This window comes from Platichthys flesus, chromosome 6 (genome assembly GCF_949316205.1).
Source record: "Platichthys flesus chromosome 6, fPlaFle2.1, whole genome shotgun sequence".
In the NCBI taxonomy this organism is placed as follows: Eukaryota; Metazoa; Chordata; class Actinopteri; order Pleuronectiformes; family Pleuronectidae; genus Platichthys; species Platichthys flesus.
The window spans coordinates 3452393-3476378 of record NC_084950.1 but is presented as its reverse complement, the minus strand read 5'-3'; the positions used below and the strand labels follow the sequence as shown (position 1 = coordinate 3476378).

The following is a 23986-nucleotide window of genomic DNA, read 5'->3' as shown; positions in this document are numbered from 1 at the left end:
AGTCAGACCTTTACTGGACGAGGTAAAAACAACATAACAACTCCAGCAGCATCGAACACACGTTGAGAACAGCCACACCATAGTTTCCCATGTAAAATCAGGAGTGTCTCATCCTATTCAACCCCCAAAATTAGCCAACCCCAACTAATACCTTCTTAAAACAACCGCCAACACGTTATATTATATAGCATGATCTATTATATATCAAAACATCAACAGGCTTTGTTAATACTAAAAATTTACCCTTCAATGTCAAGCAGGATCTGCTAGCTAGCTTCCAAAGATGGTGTATTAATTAAAAGTTCACACCTTCCTTAGCATGTTTTTAAGATGGTCGCTGGCCACCCGAAAGTTAACGGCCCCCACTTTCTGAAGTGGTTTTATTACATGTAGCGGGGGATGATTTAATTAGGTGAAAAGATGTGCGTGTGTGTGTGTATGGATGCTAGACAAAAAGTGTAGACTAAAATGCAAAGAATGACAGTGAAGAGCATTTCAAACTAACCTTACTTTCGAATAACTTATAACCCAAAATATCACAACACATATCAGGCTCATAAACATCACACAGAATCGAATAAACAGTCTTGCTTAGCCTAGTATAATTATTAAGCCCAGTTATGTTACCCGTCCTTGGAAAGGGAAAAGAGGTTGCTGTGCAGTGGGCAGTTCGTCATGCCGGTTTCCTTAATGAGATGAGCCGGGAGCTGCACCTCTGCACTCCTCTCATTGGATGTGGAGAAAGGATGCGAGCTGGAGAAAATAGGGATCTCCCCACGCCGAAGACGAAAGAGAGGCTGGCAGCCTTCCCCCTTGGAAGGTTGGTGGAAAGAGAGAAGCGGGGGAGAAGTGGTCTTATATTGGCCCGGTGACCTCACAGGTCATGGGGCCAGAGTGACCAATTGGAGTTGAGCCTGGTGGCTTTTTCACACGTCTGGGTGAAGTTTTCCGGATCAAAGGACCTGTGGCTTCCTGGGAGACTGAGTTCCTTGGCTTTCTAGTAGTTCTCCGGAACAAAGGCAACATGTGGTTTAAGGCTTTTGACTACCCATGAAGGCCAAAGAGGAGGCCTGTGTTCTCACAAGAACCATGTTCCAACTAGTGTGAGAATATATACGGTGAATGGATTGCACATGAACCATCACATAGCACAGACAGAATTAATATTGCACAGTTGAAAAGTGAACCTGACTTAAATAGCAGTCCATAACTGACCATGATGGCGGCGCGTGCACAACGCGAGGCTCAGCGTCTCCCCAGATTTAGCAAAATAGTTGTTATCTGCCTACTCGTTTCAAGTCTGTTCACTCTTGCGAATACTGTCTACAGCCGACAGGATCTTTTAGACATCAGATCTTGTTCTTCTACCCACATTTTCGATGGTCCAAGGCTCATTCCCGAGATCGTCAGAGCTACCGAGGCTACCAACCCGGCTGCGCAAACCAGAAGTGCTCACAGGCGGCGCCGAGATCGTAAACAAAGACGGGGGAGGGAGAGGTGGGCTAAGGGCTAAGCTAAAGCTAACGCCTCACCGGCTATCTCTACCAAGCCTTTTCCTCGCCAATGTTCGGTATCTGGCGAACAAAATGGATGAGCTGCGTCTGCGGATTACCACACACAAATGGATTATGGACTGCAACATCATGATTTTCACAGAAACATGGCTCAACAGCAGTGTTCCTGATAGCGCCGTCAAGCTAACAGGGCGCTACCTCCTCCGGGCGGACAGAACAGCTGATGACTCCGGTAAGACCAGAGGTGGGGGACTGTGCATCTGTGTGAACAAAGCTTGGTGCATGGACACTGTCATCATTGAGAGTCACTGCTCTCCTAACCTAGAATATATCATGGTTAAGTGTAGACCGTTCTATCTGCCCACAGAGTTTACATCTACTGTTGTGATTGCAGCCTATATCCCCCCTGATGCTAATGCTAAGCTGGCAATGAAAGAACTGCATGCTGCTATTAGCAAACGACAGACTTCACACCCGGAGGCAGCCTTTATTGTTGCGGGTGACTTCAACCACTCCAGCCTGAAGACTGTACTCCCCAAATTCCACCAACATGTCTACTGTGCAACGAGAGGAGTCAAGACTTTGGACCATGTTTACACCAGCATGGCTGGTGCTTACAAAGCCGTCCCCCTCCCCCTTCTAGGACAGTCTGACCACCTCTCCTTGTTTCTACTCCCCAAATACACACCACTCATCAAACGTGTGAAACCCACAGTGACGACAGTTAAAGTGTGGCCAGAAGGAGCAGACACTGAACTCCAGCTCCGGTTCGAACACACAGACTGGAGGGCGTTTGCCGTTCAGGCCACACTGGACTCCCACACTGACATTGACTCTTATGCCTCTTCCGTTATTGACTACATCAACACCAACATCAACAGTGTCACCACCCTCAAACGTATCACTACATTCCCTAACCAGAAGCCATGGATGAACAAAGAGGTCCGTCTACTGCTGAAGGCACGATACATCGCTTTCAGATCAGGTGATGCTCAGGCCTACAGTTCATCCAGGGCTGACCTGAAGAGGGGCATCAAGAAGGCTCAGCACTGCCACACGCTAAGGATTGAGGAGCACTTCAAAAACAACTCCGACCCCAGACGTATATGGCAAGGCATCCAGGCTTTAACTGACTACAAACCCACCAACACCTCCCCCCAAAACAGTGATGCCTCCTTCCCTGACGAGCTCAACAGCTTTTATGCTCGCTTTGACAGGGGAAACCAGGAGGAGGCTATCAAGGCTGTGCTCACTTCAGACCACCAGCCCCTCACACTCTCCTCCATCGACGTGTGTGCTGCACTGAGCAGGATCAACGCACGTAAGGCTGCTGGCCCTGATGGCATCCCCGGACGCGTGCTCAGGGCCTGTGCAGGGCAGCTAGCTGAGGTCTTGACTGACATATTCAACCTATCAGCTGTCCCCACGTGCTTTAAAACCACCTCCATCGTGCCGGTGCCAAAACACTCGACTGCAGCGAACCTCAACGACTTCCGCCCTGTTGTACTCACCCCCACCATTATGAAGTGCTTCGAGTGGATGGTCCTGGCTCACCTCAAAACCTGTTTACCACCCACACTGGACCCCTTCCAATTCGCCTACCGCCAGAACAGGAGTACGGATGCCATCTCCACGAAAGAAAGGCGGCACACACACTGTGGGAGCCTGGCCTTGCAAGAATGAACAGTGGGTACACAAACTGGAAAAAGAGTAGTCAGAAGCCGGGGTATTGGTGATTACAACTCAGGAGTTTATTTAAACTGAGAGGGAAAAGGGAGAGGGCTTAATAAGGTAACTCAGCAAGCTTCACCGGCCTGGCAGGTGGCATCAGGGCTCCGTCGGCATTTCCTGGTCCAAGAGAGAGAGAGACAGCAGTTATTCCTCTTCATTAGTATCCAAGGCCTCTTACCCTGAGACTGTCTGGGAAAGCCTCTGGTCCTCACTCTTCTGTGGCTCAAGACAGTCTCCTTCTGTGTCCTCTGGATGAGGTTTAAGATGGCTCCTGATTGCCTGGTTGATTTGCTCCACCTGTGAGTGACAATTAGAAACACCTAAGAGGGGAGGAGTTCCCTAGGATGATCCTCTGGGGTAGTACCGCCCCTCCAACACCACGCCTATGGCTTTCTTTTGTTTTGCTGAACTCAGCCATGTGTGGCACTGCTCACCGGCTGGGCCATCACATACCCCCCCCACCTCAGCTCCGAACCACGGTGGGGAGCGGCCGACCACAGGCAGTCGTCCCATCTCGACATGGCATCAGCGTTTCCATGCAGCCTTCCGGCTCCGTGTTCCACTGTAAACTGAAGTCCTGTAGGTGTAGAAATGGGTTATGGTCAGTGACCAATGTAAACTCTCGACCGAGTAGGTGATATCTTAGTTTTTCTATGGCCCATTTAACGGCTAGACACTCCTTTTCTATGGTTGCATAATTCTTCTCATGGGGAAGCAGTTTGCGGCTTAAAAAGGTTATGGGGTATTCATTTCCATCATATACTTGGGACAGGACTGCCCCAAGGCCTACCTCTGACGCGTCTGTCTGAAGTACAAACCTCTTGCTAAAGTCGGTGGTGTGTAGCACGGTTTCGCTGCAGAGGGCTTTCTTCAACGCATTGAAGGCCAGCTGTATCTGATTTGTCCATTTCACCCGATTGGATGCACTTTTGCTTGTCAGCTCATGTAAGGGGGCTGCTAAAGAGGCAAAGTTAGGAATAAATTGTCTGTAATACCCCAATAACCCTAGTCACCTGACGTTTGGTCTGGGGTTGGGGCCAGGTTGTTATGGCCTCCACCTGATTTTCTTGGGGTTTCACATTTCCTCGTCCGACAGTATACCCAAAGTAATTCGCCTCCTCCAAGGCGAGTGAGCACCTATCCGGGTTGGCTGTCAGTTCCGCCTCTCTTAAGGCCTGGAGAACAGATGCTAGGTGCTGCAGATGGTTCTCCCATGATGTGTTGTGGATAAAAATGTCGTCCAGGTATGCCGCAGCATATGCCTGGTGTGGCCAGAGCCCTATATCCATGAGCCTCTGGAACATTGCCGGGGCTCCATGAAGACTGAACGGGAGGACTCTATAGTGGAAGGCGCCGTCTGGCGTTGAGAAGGACGTCTTCTCCCTTGCTTGTGGGGTGAGTGGAACCTGCCAATATCCTTTGGTTAAATCTAGCGTGGAGATGATACCGGGCAGGTCCTAACCTCTCGACCAGCTCATCTGCTCAACTGAGAAATTTCATTTAACTTTCAATAGTCATTGCAGAACCTAATGCTGCCATCCGGCTTTCCAACGAGGACTATAGGACTGGACCAGGCACTGCGTGACTCCTCCTACCGAAGGTCAAGCATTTTCCTCATCTAGTTCCTGATGGCCTCCCGCCTGGCCCCTGGGATTGGATATGGTCGTAGTCTTACTGTCTTTTCCAGCTGGGTTCTGATGTCGTGGGCTATGGCTGTTGTTCGACCCGGGGTCTCGGAGAAGACATCTCTGTTTCTATCAAGCAGTTCTCGGAGGTCTTGTCCTTGCCTGGATGACAGCTGGTCACTCATGTTCACTGGCGGGAGGACCTGGGGAGGCGGGTTAGCTAGCAGGACGTTAGAGGGGACAGGGAGAGGCTCATGCCATGGCTTCAGCAAATTTACATGGTAAAGTTGTTGGGCTTTCCTACGGCCTATCTGCCGTACACAATAATTCACAGGCCCCTTCCGTTCCAGTTTTTCATAAGGCCCTTGCCACTTGGCTAAAAACGTACAAACATAAGTTGTTAGTAAAACCATTACCTTGTCTCCCGGTTTGAACTCTCTCACCTGGGCTCCCCGTTTATATACCTGTGCCTGCTGTGCTTGGGCTGGCTGCATGTGCTCCCGAACTAAGGGCCAGATTTGGGTCATTCTTTGGTGCATTTGTTCCACATGCTCCACGATGCTGCGCTGGGTGGACGGCTGCTGCTCCCATGTTTCCTTGGCCACATCCAGCAAGCCCCGGGGTCGCCGACCGTACAGAAGCTCGAACGGTGAAAATCCAATGGAACCCTGGGGTACTTCCCGTATTGAGAACAGGATATATGGCAGAAGTTGGTCCCAGTTCTTACCATCAACATCAATTACCTTGCGCAGCATGTGTTTTAGGGTTTTGTTGAACCTCTCTACAAGTCCATCCGTCTGAGGGTGATAGACGGAGGTTCTGATTTGTCTCACCTTTAGGCTTCGGCACAGACATTTCATCACTTTGGACATAAAGCAGGACCCTTGGTCTGTCAGGATTCCATACGGCAGGCCCACTCTACTGAAAAGCAGAAACATCCCCCTGGCAACCGCCTTCCCAGTAGCAGGCCGTAGAGGAATTGCCTCCGGGTAACGGGTCGCGTAATCCAGTATCACCAGGATATAGTGGTGGCCATGGCTAGACTTCGGTAAGGGCCCAACTATGTCCATGCCAATCCTGCTAAAGGGTGTTTCAATAATGGGAAGGGGTATGAGAGGGCTTCGGTACTCTACCTTTGGGGAGTTGATTTGACACTCAGCACAATGTCAGCAGTACTCCTCCATGGTCCTTTTGACTCCCGGCCAGTAGAAACGGCTGAGAACACGTTCATACGTCTTCTCCCTCCCTAAATGTGCCCCTAGTAAGTGGGAGTGGGCTAGGTACAACACTTTTGACACATAATCTTTGGGGATAAGCAACTGTTCACAGATATCCGTTGAGTTCTTCTTAGTTACCCGGGAAAACAGCTTATTCTTGATCATGAAATGTGGAAAAGACACTTGACTCACCCGAGCCTGCTTTTGACCCTTTATTACTTTGATGTCTCTCCAGGCTTGGGTCAGGTTGGGATCTTGTAGCTTGGCCGAGCCGAATTGTCCTGGTCTGAGACCTCCCCCCATTTCAGCTTCTGGAAATTAGGAGAACACCTCATTGGATTGAATGTCTTCCAGGGGCTCCACCTCAGCTGCCTGTTCAGGATCTGTTGCTGTGGTCTGGGTGGGGACGGCCTCAGCCCTCTCGTCATTAGTAGTTTCTGCAGGGCTGCCATAGGGGAATACTGCAGCCCAGGCGGGCCGAGCTACGGACGACTTTCCTATCTTCACCTGTTGTTTTCTGGTTCGTCGCTTTGGATCCCTTGCCTCCGCTGGCCAGTAGCGGGAGAAGAGGGGGCTGTCCCAGCCAAAAAGCACAGTGAAGTTGGATTTTGGTGGTTGGATACCTCCGGGTAGCCCAATGGATGCAGGACACAGCCATCTCTTCACCCCAGGGTGCACGGGCGAATTGTGGTCGAACGAGAGAGACCATACTTCCGGAGTCTAAGAGGGCCTATGTGTCTTTCCCAGCAATCTTTACTGGAAACTTTGGGGCTGGTGCTCCCTCATGGGCCCAAAAGGTAGTGAGGAGGTGGCAGTAGAGTCCCTTGTTATCGGTAGACCCGGCTGTCGGCATTGGCTCATCCCGACCCGGACACTCTCTGGCCAGGTGTCCCTCTCTGCCACAGGAAAAACATTGTGGGGTTGGAGGAGGCCACTGGGTTCGTCTTGCAGCCGGTCTGGTCCAGAAATGGGGCGTTCGGGCTGGTGGGGAACTGACAGCTTTTCCTACCATCTCTCTCTCTGCCTTGGCTTTAGAATGGTTTGGCTTGTTATTTTCTGACTGCATCAGACTAGCCATCACCCGGTGATTTTCTAATAAGGCTATTAATGTGTCCACATTGGACGGCCCCTGCTGGGCAACATGCCTCTTGACATCATTTGGCAAGTCTCGTGTACACCGGTCAATCATCACTTCTGCTTCTTCCAGCCAGCTCCTGGTGTGACGTACTAGCCCCATCACCTGTGCCCGGACGGGGAGAGCAGGGTCGTAGCTCCAGTCATGCACTCGCTGTGCCTTGGTGGGGAGGCTAAGTCCATATTGAGCTAGGATGGCAGTCTTTACCTTATCATAATTCACGGCATCTGCAGCTGAAAGATCCCAACAGGCTTTCTGAGCTTCACCAGTCAGGAAAGGCATAAGGATCTTCGCCCAGTTTGTTTTTGGCCATTTCTCTCTCATTGCCGTCCTTTCAAACAGTGTAACATATGTCTCAACGTCATCATCTGGCGTTAGTTTAGTCAGCACCTCACTTGGCTTCCGTTCATCCAATCTTCCTGTTGCTCTACACAGCTCTAATACAGCTGTCTGCAGATTGGTCTGTGAGGTCAGAATGGCTCTCAAGATCTCTTACATGTCTGACATGCTCTATTATTCCAACTCGATATACCCACTGATAGCGAAGACTCAGAAAGCCCACATTCTCCACCATATGTGGGAGCCTGGCCTTGCAAGAATGAACAGTGGGTACACAAACTGGAAAAAGAGTAGTCAGAAGCCGGGGTTGTGGTGATTACAACATAGGAGTTTATTTAAACTGAGAGGGAAAAGGGAGAGGGCTTAATAAGGTAACTCAACAAGCTTCACTGGCCTGGCAGGTGGCATCAGGGCTCCGTCGGCATTTCCTGGTCCAAGAGAGAGAGAGACAGCAGTTATTCCTCTTCATTAGTATCCAAGTCCTCTTACCCTGAGACTGTCCAGGGCAAGAGATGTCTGCGGAGAGAGCGCAGCATTGTCAAGGACAGTTCTCACCCCAGCCACAGACTGTTCTGGGAGGTGCTACAGGGTCCTCCGTTCCCGGACTAGCAGGTTCAGGAACAGCTTCATCCCTGCAGCTGTCACCCTGCTGAACTGCCACACACCTTCCTCCAACCACTGAACATTTGAACACTTGCACTACACTGTTACTTTTTTTACTACTGTATTATCCTGCCTATTGTATATTCATATTGATATATTTTTATATATTTATCTTGCTTAAAGTTATTATATCATACAATACCTACTGTACTACTTCAGATATATTACTTACTGCTCATAGTTCTTATATCATACAAAAGCTGTTAATACTGTACTATTACCTTTATTACTGCTCATAGTTCTTATATCATACAATACCGTTCAATACTGTATTATTCCATATATATTTGCTACTGTACATATCTTAATTATTTACATTTCAAATACGCACAATACTCTGCACTTTAACTCCTTTTTTTGCACTTCTGGTTAGACGCTAAACTGCATTTCGTTGTATAAGTACTTATACTGTGCAATGACAATAAAGTTGGATCTAATCTAATAATGGGTGCGTGTAGTTATACTGATTAAATAATATATTTCAAAAATCGTATTAATAATAACTTTATTTATGTCGGTCATTTCAACTTTAGCCATTGCAAAATACTTCACTTGGGACAAATGAAGAAAACCCAAGACAAACATAATTATACAGCATCAGGTAAAATCGGTCAATAAATAATATAATATAAATTGTTGGCTATAAGCCTGAAGATTTAATATTAATATTGTGTTGAGCTGGAATATAAAGATTTAATAAACTTTCAGTAGAGCAATTACAATAGTACAACACAGATTAAAGATAAGTATGTCAACATCACTGATCGAGTACAGTAGGTACAACACTCAAGTAATCTTGATGAAAGGAGTGAAAAAGTACAATAAAATGTGATTTGAAAATAAAAAGAAAGAAAGATGCGCTGTAAGTGAATGAGTAGATTGTGAAACCTGAAGTCTCAGATTAGTAGTGACTCCTCTTTCCTGATTGAAGCAGGAAGAACTCTTTGTTAAATCACTTTGGAGTCTAGAGTGAAGGAGTCCGTGTTTGTCCTTCACTTCAACAGCTGCCCATCTCTCAACAGCTGAATTCAGAAGAACAACAGCTTTAAACACAAGCAGGCGGGGAGATTTAAGAAATGGGTTTATAAACTGCAGATCAAATCAGCAGGCCATGCCACTTTGCAACAGGCTGGCGGACTGAGCGCATCATCCAGTTCCAGTGCTCGTCTTCCGTTCTCCTCTCCTTCCCCACAGTCAACTGTCCTATCAGATGTTTGGGTGATTTCCAGGTCGTGTGAGTCTCATACACAGAGATTGTAATTTTACACCGCTCCACAGGAAACTCGGGCAGCGAGAACATGACCACCTCGTTGAAGACATTCACCCGGCACCGGGCCTCCACCGAGGTCTTCTGCGACCTGAGCTTGCAATGATTACACTGGACACTGATCCTGACGTAAATGGCTGTACAACACAAGAACAGCAAATCAGTAACTCTATACGTTACACTGTGTGTATTGTTTCTGATGGTTTTCTATTTGTAAAGAGGTTTGTTATTTACCGGCATCTGAGCAAATCTCAGTGGGGACAGTTCTGACCTTTAGCAGACCAACCTCAAGCCTCTGAGAAGTGGGAAGAAACTTCAGTGACAGCAGCACCTCTCCGACACAATCCTGTCCAGAGTGAGAGGATCAACACTTCTTTCCTTTCCCCCCTTATACAAATTTTGATTTTAAAGTTGCAGTTAAATTAAGTCAGTTTGTTGAGTTAAACAACAATAATCATCTAATGAGGGAGATTGTAAAGTGGGACATGTAGGAAAAGCTTTTCTTCCTGACTGAAAGGTGAAAACAACTTACCCATGACATTTTAAATGAGTGTGTTTATGCAGCGTCACAGATCATGGCTGCTGTACCTTCTGGGGTCGCTGCAGATCCTCGTGCAGCTCCAGAGGGTAAGAGACGTTGAGCTTCCCAAGAGGAACCCTCACCCCTCCTAACAACGTGTGTCTCGAGAATTTATCAAAGTCCCATACCTGAGAAACACACGGATACATGATGGACACAGTAAGAAATCACATTTTCCTTTCCTCACATGAATGCACTGTCCATTCTGCACTATGACTGTAGGGCTTAGAGCTTAAAATCCCTCTGACGTTGCAGTATGAAAGCGAAGATGTCATCTGCGAGTAGTTTTATTAATTTTTAATTTGAAAATGTGTTGTCAATGCAAGTATAACGTAAATAGTACCTCTTTACGTCTATGATATAATAGGATTTTAGAGTTAATGAGAGTGAGAGGGGTTTACTGCAGGACCTCCATCCTAAGGCTGATGTGATGAAGTGCGTCTTTATCCTGCAGAATGCAGCTGAACTGATCTCCATATAAAGGGTTACAGCTGTCTTTCACAATGCGAGTCTGCCACTCCTGCAGCACTGTCCAAAGAGCAGGAGACGTCCCTCCACCCTAAGAGGAGCACAACAGAAACCATGAGCTTTATTTGGTACAGAGCCGCCAAGGACTGAAAGACAATCATCATGACACATTTTTTAATAATTAACATGGTTAAAAATAAAGGAGATTTTAATCCCAATATCAAATACTGTGTTATTCGATCTATGTTTCTGAGATTCAATGCAAAAATCAAGTAATTTTATTGGTTTAAAAAAGCACGAAAAGACAACAAATAACAATGTCAACGCTGTGTGCGATAACCACCTCAACGTCCACTCCCTCTGATCCTGCCAACATGAGGCGTAGTTTAACAAATGGCTGGAGGCAGCAGGTCTGGCTGAGCTCCTGAAGCCCCTCCACCTGGAGGACGGTGACCACCAATCGGGACTGTGGCTGGTCGTAGTACAGGGAGAACCGAAGAGATCCATCCACCTGGTGCAAGAACTTGTGTTAGGGAATATACATCCAGCACCTTGTGTCGATACTCTTTAACATCTTCAGTTTCCTCAGGGCTTCATCTTTGTTAATCTTTTTTTTTTTTTCATCTTTGTTAATCTTAAACAAATATTGGATTGATTTACAATCGTCAGTGGCAGTTTTGAGCGGCACTCAAAACAAGTCAATCTGAGGAGGGCTGTTTTAGACAGGGTAAAAAAGGTGCTGTTTTAAATGATCCTTGTGGCATTTTGACCAAAAATGTTAAAGACATTTAATTAAGACCCCAAGGAGCCATATCAACTGTGGTAAAATGGGCATAATATGTCCCCTTTAATGTTTAAGAGTGAAATATTACTATTATTATTCTTAGTCCTCGACTAATCTAGCCACAATTTGTATTGAGTGCTTGTTGCTTCTGTCCGGCCGTAGCTTTAATTTGCCAAGATGCAGATGTAAATATTTATCCCTGCTGTTTCAAATGTCTCACTATGATGTATTGTTGATGTTTTTATTGATACAAAAGGGATTTGACCATATGTGGTCACTGCTGGCTGCACAGGATAATAAAAGATATATTTATACTTGAAGATATTTGGTGGATTGTCATGAAATTTGCTACAAATGTTCAAGTTTTCTAGAAGATATTTCTTGTCTGATTGGAATTATAGAGCCCAACTTTAACAGCTTGACTCTACAAACTGCAAAAGAGTCCCTTAAAACAGAGTGAGGAGGAAATAGGTTGAAATACTATTTAGGAGGCACACAAACCATTTAACGACGGCTTCATCCTCAATTGTTAATTTAAAATAAGGTCAATCTGAGCCGCCCGGGTAGAGTGTGAGGCTTCAGATTAAGAGGAGAATTGAGACATCACGTCAGGATTATACAGAAATGTCTGTTACCTGTTTAACGTTGAGCTGCTCGCCCTCGTCTCCCTCTGCCTCGCTGGATCCGGAGGCCTGAGGCAAACAACGACTCTGCCTTTGAACCTCAGTGCTGACGTCCTCCACCTGGAGAGGCCGCAGACACATATCATCAGTGGTGTTATTATCCACTGCAGCGCCTCCAGCTGTAACCTGACTTCACAAGTCACATCTCTCCTGTGTTTGAACAAGTCTGCTCATTAATCTCTATGCACATAAACATGGTTTCTTACTCGAAGCATCTACACAGAGCGCCACCGATGAAATGTTTGATTTTACAGAATGAACAATGCAGAAACTTTCTACATAAGAAATATAATTATTCTCTTACTTTAAATTTGACATATTTGGTTGTATTTGTGTTTTTGATCTATATATGGTTTACCTGTAAAATGTCAAGGCTTAATTACATGTCTTTGTAATTGGTATAGGTTTTTTTAAATCTCCATCTCCTTCGCTCACCTTCATACTTGGAGCTCCAGAATACTTCCCTGCTGTTGTTGACTTTTCATCTGAATCCAGCACATCACTGTTCACTAGTGTGAAGATCAGACACGTTCATTATTAACTGGTCAGACACTATATATAGGCTTCATCAACTTGTGCTGTTCAGTCTGGTTTTGTGGCCCTATCCCCACTCACCCGTGTCTTTCTGGGTGTATGTGGTGTGTGTGTTGGTGCAGCATCTGAAGGTCTGCCAGGCCAGGATGCCCAGGGCCAGCAGGAGTAGAGTCACGGAGACGCCCAGGATGAGGTACTTGACCGTGTCTGAGAACAGCATCTGCAGCTCTGCAGCAGCCGAGAGTTGCTCGACAGGAGCTGGATGGTCCATCAGAGTGAGTGTGACTCTCTGCCTCCATGTGGTCAATACACACATCTGCAATTCAAGAACACGGGTGAGGGAGTATGGACCTTCTGATGGCAACAGAGGAGCGTCAAAGATCAGACAGAAGCAATAACAGCATTACATGATTTCTACTAGTTGGCTAAAGCAAAACCAATGGATGATGATTGGTGGTAACCAATAATTGTTCCCTAAGAGCAGTAGGAGTGAGTAGGAGTGACAGTATTTGAATTAGAGAGCAGGTAAACCTCTATATTACATTGGAATTCTAACCCTGGGCAAGGCCCATCATACAACCTGTAAAGACCGTCCCATCAGGACTAATATCAACTGTTAATGACACTTACAGCAACACCATGCATCATTACCCTAAAACATTAAAGTGAGTTATGCTGTTCAATGAGTGTGAATATGGAGAATGTTTCCACCTTCACTCCCAGAAGGGCTCAAGGTGGTAAAGTCATTTATATCTCCTATCAGAACCTGTTCAGTCAAATTGTGCTCACACTTCACACAAGATAGGATCAACACCGCGAAGGGAAATCTACAGAGAAGTAGCTCAAAATAAAGAAACCTGAAGGAGCTCAAAACTCATTTAAAGATTTTTCATTAGTGTGCAGGTCCTCTGTTTCTGCTTCAATCAGTAACCAACACATGATGACATTAAGGAAAACAGATGAACACTTACCTGAGTTGCTTAAAAACACTTCAGCAATCTTCCTCTTCAGGCACGCACTTCATTTCCTGTGCTACGAATCCATGCTGCGTGCACTTAATCTCTCACAAGCACTATGGAACTATTCTGCAAGAGAAACACGTCTAACTGTTCCTCTGTTTTTAAACTCTACTCACACACCCTCCCTCTCTCCTCTCTACACAATCTCCCAGCACAAGACTTCCTGCACACCATCTGGACAAACTGGTTTGATTAGATTTGAATATTTGAGTGCGCTTCACATGACCTGGTCCCCGGCTCTTCTCCTTCTCTGTAAGGCTTTTCTCCATTTATTCTAAACTCAGTCATTTCACATTATTGGATTAATGGGTGTGTAAGATAAACCATGAATTTACCATTACCACAGGTCCTGCTGCTTCCTGCACTGAATCCAGCCTGAAAGCAACAATATGAAACAGTTTTACCTTAAAGCAGCAGCTTCCAAATTAATTTGAAGGTTAATAGATTTGGAATAGTGAGAACATCCCCTGAATGTCTGTTCTATGTAACTTTGATGGGTCTAAAGCAAGTCCAGCAGCAAGTTGAAGAGTGAAGCTGAACTGTAGATCAGTAGATCAATATTCATCAGGAAACCAATAAAATATGAAGAATTCTAAACAGAATTGGTGGATTGGTTACAGAAGCATTTCTATTGGTTCAGGAAGGAGAGGATCATGGGTAATATCCAGCGTTCAGGTGGGTTTCAGTCCAGTGGGACGACACAGTCAGAGCTCCACTCAAAACATTGATAGACCAGTTAATCACTCGCCCAACTGAATCCCACCATGTGCGGCTGCAGGGGGCGCTGTTGCTTAGTAAAAGTTACAGTATTGCTATAATTGTGTTGTTTCTCTGCTATAAACATTTTCCAAAACATTTATGAGCGAAACCACATCCAGTAAGTTTGACACTACGTTCTTTGCATTGTGGTTTGATAAATTCAGTATTTTCCAAGTTGCCTGTGGAATGGCCGCTCTGCTCTCTCATCTCACTATAACCAAAGCAGCAGGTGTTGTAAAGCGATGTTAACACACACTCAGTTCTCTTCCCGCTGCAGCAGCTTCAGCGTCACAAAGACGGGATCATGACTCTAAAGGTCATTTGTGCTAAAAGCTTGTCATTGTCATCTTTATCTTTCAGCCTCGTCACATATTGGTTTGCTGACTTGTGTCACAATGAGAAGGAGGAAATGTACCTGAGGAGCTGCCTTCGCTGGTTTCACATCATGACAATGCACCTTGCTGAAAGACGAAGTTATTAAGTGAACTCGACTTTCCACTTCGAGAATAAGGAAGTGAAACATTTTGAAAAGAAGTTTTTTAGTTTCCCCTTAGTTTTTTAGACAAAGAAGAATAATCAGATTTTTTATGTATTTTTCACATTTTATAATGACAAAGTTCCTCACGTGTTTAAAAATGTAAAAAATAACTTTGTAAGAATTTAAGAATAAAAAAATTATAATAAAGATCCACATAAAATATACAGAATTCAAAAAAGTAAATGTCCAGATCAAGTGAATGTGTTTTAAGATTCTTCTAAAACTCAAGTAAATGCAGTTATTAGATTTTTGCCAGGAGAAACTGAAAGACTTAAACAATCATTTTGAATTATGTTATGAAATTTCTAATGTTCAGCTTTGTTTTTCAATACCTCCGACAGTATTTTTTCTCACGTATCCTCGATTGTTTAGTGATAGTTTTGTTACTACTCAGGATTGTGCAAAACTATACAAACTCCATGAAACATGGAAGGACCAAGATGGTTTTTGACATTTTCCCTGATTTACAAGGAAAAAAGTTACAATCCAGATTTTTTTTAAGAAAATAATATTTAGAGGACTGCTATTAATTAGTGTTTGAAACTTGATTGCAGCTTGATTATATGTAAAGGTTAAGACCAAGATTGTTAGACCTTGGTGCAGGTTTGTGCTCTACTGAGAGACTCATTCTAGTTAATAGAAATACTTACCATCAAATACGACCACATGACAACAGGAGTTTATTTAGAGCTACAAACTTTTATTAAGCATGTTAATTATGTAGCAGTTACATTACATTTCCTTTAGCTGACGCCTTTATCCAGTTTTCACATCAAGGAGACAAAGCATTTTATTTACTGGACACTGTATTGGCTCGAGATGTTGGAGCTGGATGAAAGAACTCTGAGCCGGTAACAGATTTATCTTTGCTTAGCTGAAGATGATCTTAACTAACTTAACAGCCAAAAGTTAATAGTGCTCATAATCACCATACTCATTACTGGTGATGTGCGGGTTTACCAGGGTAGCACCTCTCCAGTAAAGTTCAGAAACGACCCATGATGCTTTTCACTTAGGCCTCCAATCACAGACAACATGGAGGAAGTGCTCTCCTCTGGACTCAATGGAGCCTGGAAACACACAAATACACGGGAAAACAATGTGTGTGTAAACACGTACATCACCCAGGACACTGAATGTGAGAAATCTCTGGAATATTTGGAAGGTTAAAGACAAGTTTTACCTCTAATTGTGCTCTAACAGCTAATTGAGTGTTGAGAAATGTTTTGTTCAGGTTACTATATTTAGAAATCATTTGGATCAATATGCCATTTGTGTTCTTTTAAGCAAAAGTTGATTGAATAACTATTTTATAATTTCTATTTACAACAGAGTCTAGGGATTCGTATTTATCATAGTTAATTAAGTGTTACGGATTTTAAAGATCTCTAAAAAATGACATCATAGCAGGGAAACCTCAATGCAGACAGCGACAGACTATTTCTATTACAGACTATGAAATGATTTAAAAGCAGTTTGTGTTGAGAAAGACTGTGACTACGGACTGGCTCTTACCTGGGACCCCCCCATGTCAGTGCGAACCCAGCCTGGGTGTATGGCCATACAGAGAATCCCATCCGGCTCCAGGTCTGCAGCCATACAGCGACTCACCATGTTCAGGGCACTCTGAGGAGGCAAACACATCAAACTATCATGAAGCATAACGCTGAACTCATCTTTGAAAGAGTTTGTAACTTTCTTTTACGATAACTAGTCGTCTTTAACAGTCAGAGATGCCTTTCTCCACACATCAAACCAGGGTTAACCTACTTTACCTGCAAAACCCTCTCATTAGTCAATTAAAAAAAAGGTTTTCAATAAATTGTGCCACATCACCTTGGAGGTCCTGTAGGGGAACCATTTGATGTTTGCACTCTCCCCCCAGTTGCTCTCCACAGATCCCAGCAGAGAGGACATATTGATAACTGCTGCCCTCTGGATGCTCATGCTCCCTGAGCCGCCTGCTCCTCCTCTGGACGCAGCTGCTTTTAGCAGAGGGAGGAAGGCCTGGGATCAGAGGGAGGAGAACATAGATATGTGACATATTTTATTTTAAAAACTAAACACAACACACATATAAATATAAAGTTATTAGGAGACAACGACTGGAGCGTTCACTGCCGGAGTCACATGCACTACACTGTGGGAAAACAGATGGTCAGTGTCGCCCTCTTGAGGCAGAATTATATACTTTCAGAGAAAAGGGCTGAACTCTCCAAACAAACTATTTCAGGCCACGTTAGTTTTACAATGAAGCCTTAAGGTGGCAATGACTTGCAGATTTAACTTTTATTGATTATTATTGATCGTCTTTCAGCAGATGCAGCATCTTATCAATGATATGATCAATAACCTTGACACAAATACAATTTAATCCAAAATGCTAACACTATATTATATCACCGAGCTGAAAATATACAATATCAGTATCATGAAGAGATGTTAAGACATTCACAATTATACTAGTATTAAAATTGAATACCAAAAAAGTAACACCCGACCAATTCAAATATGATGATTGAATAATTGGCCGATATTAGCCATTCATAGCAAAAAAAGGATTACACAAGAAACAATGACAAAAAGATGTGTATTTATTTGATAGATCTATGTTCTGTGTATTTGCTTGTGTCTGAATTAAATTTCATTGTTGGGTAAGATATCTTAGGAATCCTTGACAATTTGTCTTTTTGGTTTTTAAATATATATTTCTATAAATAAGTTCGTATTTGAAATACTTTACTCCCTAAAATTGATAGCTGCTTCAACCCCCAAACAACCGTATCGTCCTGACTGATAAATATCTGTCACAATTTTGCATGACTCAAGGTGACGTCTCCAAACTGATTCTTCAAAACAGTTCATCACGTGAACGTGTAACACGTTTGTATTGGCGGGTTTCTGTTCCATGTGACTGTTCACTGACCTCCACTTGTGCTCAGATGTTTGAGTCAGAGCTCTGTGCTGCAGTGCGGCCTTGTATTTACACACACTGTCCTTCCATTGGAACAAACTGAGTGTCAGCAGGCGTTTTGATCAGAGCCGGAGTTTCTACCAGCTCAGGGTGTCGCTCTGTTGTTTGCCCCTGTGCTCTGAGGCCGACGGAAACTGGACTTTAAATTATTATTAATGAAATGCGGTCTGGCCTGAGCCGAGGGGTTTATGTGTCTTCTGTACATCAAGGTCATCTTGTTATTTGAGTTTGCCTCTTGCCGGTGACTGCGCAGAAATAAAGTCATCCTTCTTTTATTTGTTTATATCTGGAACCTTCCAGACAAAACCTTTGTGTGGCACTATACAGCTGATCCACAGCTCCACCCGTTTAAATGAAAAATATGCAAAGCCTATTAATAAACATTACCTTGGTGATCATAAGAGGAGCCACAGCGTTGGTGTGGAAGTTTTCTATCATCTTGTCGGCAGTAACAGAGTGAAAGTCGGCCACCACATTAATCCCTGCATTGTTGATCAGGCAGTTCAGACCCTGGTCTTGAACCAGCCGGCTCACCTCCTCTGCACATTTATCTATGCTCTCCTGGCTCAGCACATCTGGAGAGAGAGACACCAACACTGCACATTAGCAAAAACAAGGACAAAATATTAAGAGAGGTGGAAAATAAACGATTTATAACAAGTAATGGTTTTATGTCGCTTGAAACGCATGTAGTATTTCTATATGACACTTTTATTTGTATAACACTTATCAAAATCTATGGCTAAAAATATATGAATTCAAATAAAAGGTCAATTCAATTAAGCACCCAATCATAACATATAAGGTCAAGACGTTTTCCACAGGAGTAGTGGGTGGAAAAGAGGAGAGAGAGTAAGAGACAAGGAACAGTTGTGCAACCATCATATTTAAGCTTGTTGTGTTGTGTTGGTTTGTTTCAGGTCCTGTTGTTATATTTCTACATACAAACACACACTTATTGTAGTTTGTAGTAAGTATTTCCCCACTCACCCCATTTGGTCTTCTTTCTCCTTCAAGATCAGAATCAGGTTTATTGGCCAAGTAAGTTTGCACAAACAGGGCATTTGACATTGGGGATTAGAACAAATGCAAAGTCTAATAAGGACGTGTATGTGTGTGTATTACTTGTCATTATATTGTATGTGTTTTGGTCTTTTCACTGAACTCGTGGCCACTTCACTCAGGCCAGCCCCAGCTCTCTCTCTCTTACCCAGGGTGGTGATGTGGATGTTCGGGTGTTTCAGAGCCAGATCCTGAAGTTTCTGTGGATCAACAACAAATCCTGTTTCATTCAGCTACAGGGAGTATTAACAGATTTACACCGGTGGTCGCTGGGAGTTCTACCCGGTACATGATGCACCCTCAGCCCGGTGCAGACCCGTGTTTGACCAGGTGTCTCGGCCCCATACACGGCGTGTAGCTCCGGGGATAATCAGGTAGCTTTGAAGGTGTTTACCTGGGCGCCACCGGGGTTTCGGGTCGTGGCTATAATCTTCCCCGGGGAGAAGCCTCCTCCTGCCAGGCTTTCGACTATCTGCAGCCCGATGCCGCGGCTGGCTCCGGTCACCAGCACCGAGCCGCACTGCCTGAACCTCGTGGCCCCGCTCATCTCTGACTCGGGATATGACTAAGTGCTGGAGCCGATGCGACGGATCCTAACTTCTCCCAGATATTAACCGTGACCTGGCCCTGGACATACCCGCGTGTTGGCGCGACTCCTCCGGCAGAGGGGAGCATTGTCCCGCTTCACCGAACCGGGCCAGGGTCTCTGACGGAGACCGTTTAACAGAGGAACAGATTAGTAATATTACTATTACTAAAACTATAACTAGTCATACTACTACTTCTTCTTCTTCTTCTTCTTCTTTCCGAAAGTATCACTTAAAACCCAGCAAAATTGCTCCCTATACATTGATTTCAATTTTTAATTTGATAATTCCCATAACCTTGCTTTGTTATTTTCTATGACATAGTCTATTTCCAATGAATGTGAACTGATCTCAGACTATATAATGTAAAAAGAATGCAGCGACATAATGAAAAGAATCTTTACAAAAAACGATTTATATAAATTATAAATACAATACACCAAACACAAAAATATGCATTGGTAGATTACCACCTAAAGCATTTATTATTTTTAAATGTTTTTTTTTTATCACCTTCGGTTTAGAAACTTTATCACATTGATTGGAGTACAAGGGACATACTTAACATGTGGCTCAGGGGGAGAGAGGGTTGTCCACTGAGGGTTTAATGCCTGGCTCCTGCAGTCTGTATCCCAATGTGAACTTGCTCCTGAACCATGCGGCTGTGATGAATGGTGTGTGATAGGAGAAACAATCTCATGGTTCTGTGTGAATGTGGCTTGTATTCTAAAGTACTTTGAGTAGTTGATAAGACTAGATAAATACAGCAATATATTTATATATGTATATACAGCAATATGTATATATATTTTGCACCAGAATACCTTCCCTTGCTGTTGTATAGATAATAGTTATTGATTCTTGAGCGTTTGCTTTGACACGTGACACTGCTTCTTATAAAAGTAAAATCAGAAGCTGATATTTTCTCCTGGCCTGCACAAAGTGTTTAATTTCCCCTTTATTAGGAGACTTGACAAAATAAAAGCGCAACGATCCAAGAGGCAAATGTTGACATTATTAAAAGAGATTGGTTTTCCTCGTCCATTCAATATTTATGATTAAACAATCTGGCTTTCGTGAATACACTCGGCTCCATTCTTTGTTTTGCATTGAGTTAGTTTGCAAATACCGAGGCTAAGATGTAGGTGCCGGGATAAAGCTGACAGCACAGCCGACGGAGCTTATGCAGTCACAGCACACAGATGGTTTCTCTGGCAGCCTCTTGAGTCCAGACTCTCTTAAAGCTCCTGGTGCTTGGGAGCAGCAGATATCACGGTCTCTTCTGGGGTCACTTCATTTGGAATTTGGCTTCTATTCCTCCATTTACAGACACATGACTTTGGCACACAGCTCCCGGTGCCAGTGATGAGATGGTGGTGGTACAATATGTGGTGCAGAGCTGTGCTGCTGGAGCTGGGGGGTGTTCACTGGTGTCCCTGAGCAGAGGCAGAGACGAGGTATTGTCTCGACACAGAATTCAACAATCAGTTAATTGCATACTGTAGATTGCAGTTGGTCTGCCCAGTAATCATAGCACAGGAGATGATGTTTCTATTTATACATTTCTGCTGCTACTTTTAACATTTACCTATTTGTGAAAGAGCTCCTGCACGCTGTCAATCAGAAAGATATTATGTGATGTAAATTTCTCATTGCAAGTTCCAAAGTGTGCAGGTGCCCTTTTATAACTTCTGATCTGTTTGTCCCTTTCCTTCACACCAGTAGGATCTAAGTGGTCTGTTTTTAGTCTGACATTTACCTATTTAACAAAATCACTCATAATTATTAAAAATAATTCTTATTTCTGAGATGAAGTTCAGGAGCATTTCAAGTGATTTTAGGGGCCCAGGCAAAGGGGCTCTTGGGGACCCTATATTGAACCAAACCCCCAATCTATTAAACTATTATTTTATTATCAAAATTATAAGGAAAGTGCACAAAAATAAATGATATAGTAAGTTAGGCTGAAAGTTATTATCAGTCTTCTGTAAAGACTCCTAGAATCCAGAAGTTCTTGTGCGTCTTTCAACCTTTGGTCAATTTCCTCCTTTCCCCATCCTGAGGGATCTGAAACCCTAACTGTAACTTTTCACTCACTTTATTTTATACCATATCTACTGAGTTGGCAGGTTGCATGAGTAAGATGCAGGATCACAGGACAAGGGATCATCAAACAAAGGTACTTCACTAAAGCCTCAGTGACAAATTCTGTCATCTTTCGAGAGGAAAGATGACAGAGTGTAGTGAACGTACGGGTGTAGTGCCTCGGACATCGGTAAAGCCGAACATTTGTGTTCACTTTAGGAGTACTCCTCTAGATTAAAGAATATCAGGATCCCTGTGAAATTTCATAATTGACTGAGTAATTTAATCTACTATATATTTCCCAGGCAGCTGTCCGTCCCTTCCTCTTGAGTGTGTTTCTTTCTGCTTGAGCGATAACCGAGGTCAAGAAAAATCCTCAGAATAAAGCTATGACTTATTAAATATTACACACTCACACAACAAAGACGACAGACAGCTTGAGTCACTGCGGGAGGAATTTCTGCACCTAAAAATGGAAGTATTGATCATTTTATAGTACTTCCTTTAGCCCTATCCCTCAAGGATTCTCTTTCATATCTTCTTCCTGAATAATCCTATATTGGTGTTTTGGTAAGAAATAAACACAAGCGTGCCTCTGGGACTATGGGAGAGAGTAAAGCCTGATAAAGATCACTGGCAACTACACTGCTGCGGAAAAACTGTATTTATTTCTCCTTCTATTTCAGTGCTGAAGACATGAGGGCCCATGCAGGCTTAATATTATTACTATGGGCCACTGTGCTTTATGAAAAGATAAGTATCAGTCAATATTTAATACAGGTCTTGTTTGTTTTAATTGATTTTGCAGCCCTGAGATGAGGAAGGATTTTAATTAAGATTTTTTTTATTTTTAAGAAAAATTTGCTATTTTGATAATTTTGAGGCTCACAATTGTATTTGGCCTCATGGTTCCTTTTTTAACAAGTTAGATAAAGAAGTTGTGTCTGTGTTGCGCTGAATTGCATTGTGGGTCTTCATTCAATGACAATAACATCACAATCACATACATGCATTTACATCTCTGCATGAAAAACAATGAAATGAGGCATTTTTCAAAATGAACTGCAGATGAACTCCATGCACGGACCCAGTTAACTTACAAGCATTAAGACAACATTCAGAACTGAACGATAACATCACAACCATCAAAATTATCGAAATACAATGAAAGTACTGTTTTTGCACACGTCTGTGTGTGTGCATGTGCCCAGGTGTGTGGCACTCACATGAATCTAGGTTGGAACATCCATTTTCAATCACTTATTTAATTCACATGAACTATATTTAAAAAAAATCATAAATAAAACACCAGGGTTCCTTTCATGGATGAATAAATCATGGGCGTTATATTCTCCTCCCTCTCTCGCCCCTGTGCAGCCGTTGGGTGTCTGGTTCCAAAACCGCCTCCAATTTTTATCAGGTTGATTTTGTTTGCATGCAGAACAGAAACAGGATATCTGGACAAAAAAACAAAACGTATCACAAAGGAACTCCCCTCAGACACTGAAGCAGAAAGCGTCATGTTGTGCAAGCTGTGCGACTGAGAGGAGGAGGAGGAGGAAAGGAACTCTTGAATTTGTGTGATATGTTTGATTCAACAAAGGTTTGTCAATTTAAATATTACTAAGATCAAGAATAAAACATCACTCTCAGTAATACGTGTCATTCACCTTTTCTTTTTCTTGAACATGACATTTGTTTTCGGTTTGGTCCCATAAAAATAAACTGAAAGGTCCTTGTTGATCATTTTTCAAGTTCATGTTCAAGTGCATATCTATTGTTACAGTTCAGTTTGGATGGAGGACATTCATCAACACTAACAAATCCCCTGCAAGTGACTCAGCACTTTCTTAACTCACAGTATAATGTGCTGAGCAGAATGTCAGCGTCAGCATGCTAATTGCTTCACAATGACAAATGTTAACATGCTGTAGCCTCCTATTTTCAATTCATCCTATGGGTGAAGCCAAATTAAAAGCCGACCATCAATAGTTATGACAACATTTCAATTAAATAAGATCACAAATATCAACCTGATGGTGGCGCTAGAGAAATGCTCAGAGTCACTATGACGCATCCTCTGTGTACTGAATCCTTAGATTAAATACAATATGAAGTATTTCAGTCTGTTGGATCCACTGACTGAGCGGCAATCATGTACATCTCTTCATGTTTTGTATCATATCATGTAAAATTGTGTTAAATGAAGTTTAGTTCAGTCGGGAAGACTTTCTACGACTCATTCATTCACACCTTTTTTTTTTACTCTAAGTCAGTGGTCTTCAACAGGGGGTCCGCGACCCCTAGGGGGGCCGCAGAGGTACTGCAGGGGGTCGCGACATTTTTGGTTGAGACAATTTTAATATTTTTTATAATTTTTCCAACCAATTTTTTCCCCACAAATTTAAATGACTTTAAATAG

At 43.4% G+C, this 23986-nt stretch overlaps 2 protein-coding genes across 2 annotated transcripts; both read right to left on the bottom strand.

The window, feature by feature from the left end:
- Nucleotides 1–8762: 8762 nt before the first annotated feature.
- Nucleotides 8763–13185, bottom strand: syt19 (synaptotagmin XIX). Its single transcript, XM_062389656.1, has 9 exons — nucleotides 13171–13185; nucleotides 12622–12856; nucleotides 12442–12515; nucleotides 11959–12066; nucleotides 10883–11050; nucleotides 10481–10630; nucleotides 10080–10199; nucleotides 9726–9837; nucleotides 8763–9628 (listed from the first exon to the last, which is right to left on the bottom strand). The coding sequence occupies exons 1-9, from the start codon at nucleotides 13183–13185 to the stop codon at nucleotides 9321–9323; spliced, it is 1290 nt and encodes a 429-aa protein (XP_062245640.1). The 3' UTR covers nucleotides 8763–9320.
- A 2350-nt stretch (nucleotides 13186–15535) lies between these two features.
- Nucleotides 15536–19483, bottom strand: si:dkey-12e7.4 (uncharacterized protein LOC558132 homolog). Its single transcript, XM_062390511.1, has 6 exons — nucleotides 19287–19483; nucleotides 19041–19092; nucleotides 18218–18405; nucleotides 16693–16863; nucleotides 16372–16482; nucleotides 15536–15926 (listed from the first exon to the last, which is right to left on the bottom strand). The coding sequence occupies exons 1-6, from the start codon at nucleotides 19437–19439 to the stop codon at nucleotides 15813–15815; spliced, it is 789 nt and encodes a 262-aa protein (XP_062246495.1). The 5' UTR covers nucleotides 19440–19483; the 3' UTR covers nucleotides 15536–15812.
- Between the last annotated feature and the right edge of the window lie 4503 nt (nucleotides 19484–23986).

Excerpts from the sequence above, each read along its gene's own strand:
- syt19 (XM_062389656.1), bottom strand. Across the intron at positions 12,067-12,441 it reads CTGGAGCTCCAAGTATGAAG|GTGGAGGACGTCAGCACTGA; the intron begins GTGAGCGAAGGA and ends CGGCCTCTCCAG. Across the intron at positions 10,200-10,480 it reads ACATCAGCCTTAGGATGGAG|GTATGGGACTTTGATAAATT; the intron begins GTCCTGCAGTAA and ends TGTGTTTCTCAG.
- si:dkey-12e7.4 (XM_062390511.1), bottom strand. The coding sequence starts at position 19,439 with ATGAGCGGGGCCACGAGGTTCAGGCAGTGCGGCTCGGTGCTGGTGACC. Across the intron at positions 18,406-19,040 it reads CATCCACATCACCACCCTGG|ATGTGCTGAGCCAGGAGAGC; the intron begins GTAAGAGAGAGA and ends CTCTCTCTCCAG. Across the intron at positions 16,483-16,692 it reads TCCCCTACAGGACCTCCAAG|AGTGCCCTGAACATGGTGAG; the intron begins GTGATGTGGCAC and ends TTGCCTCCTCAG.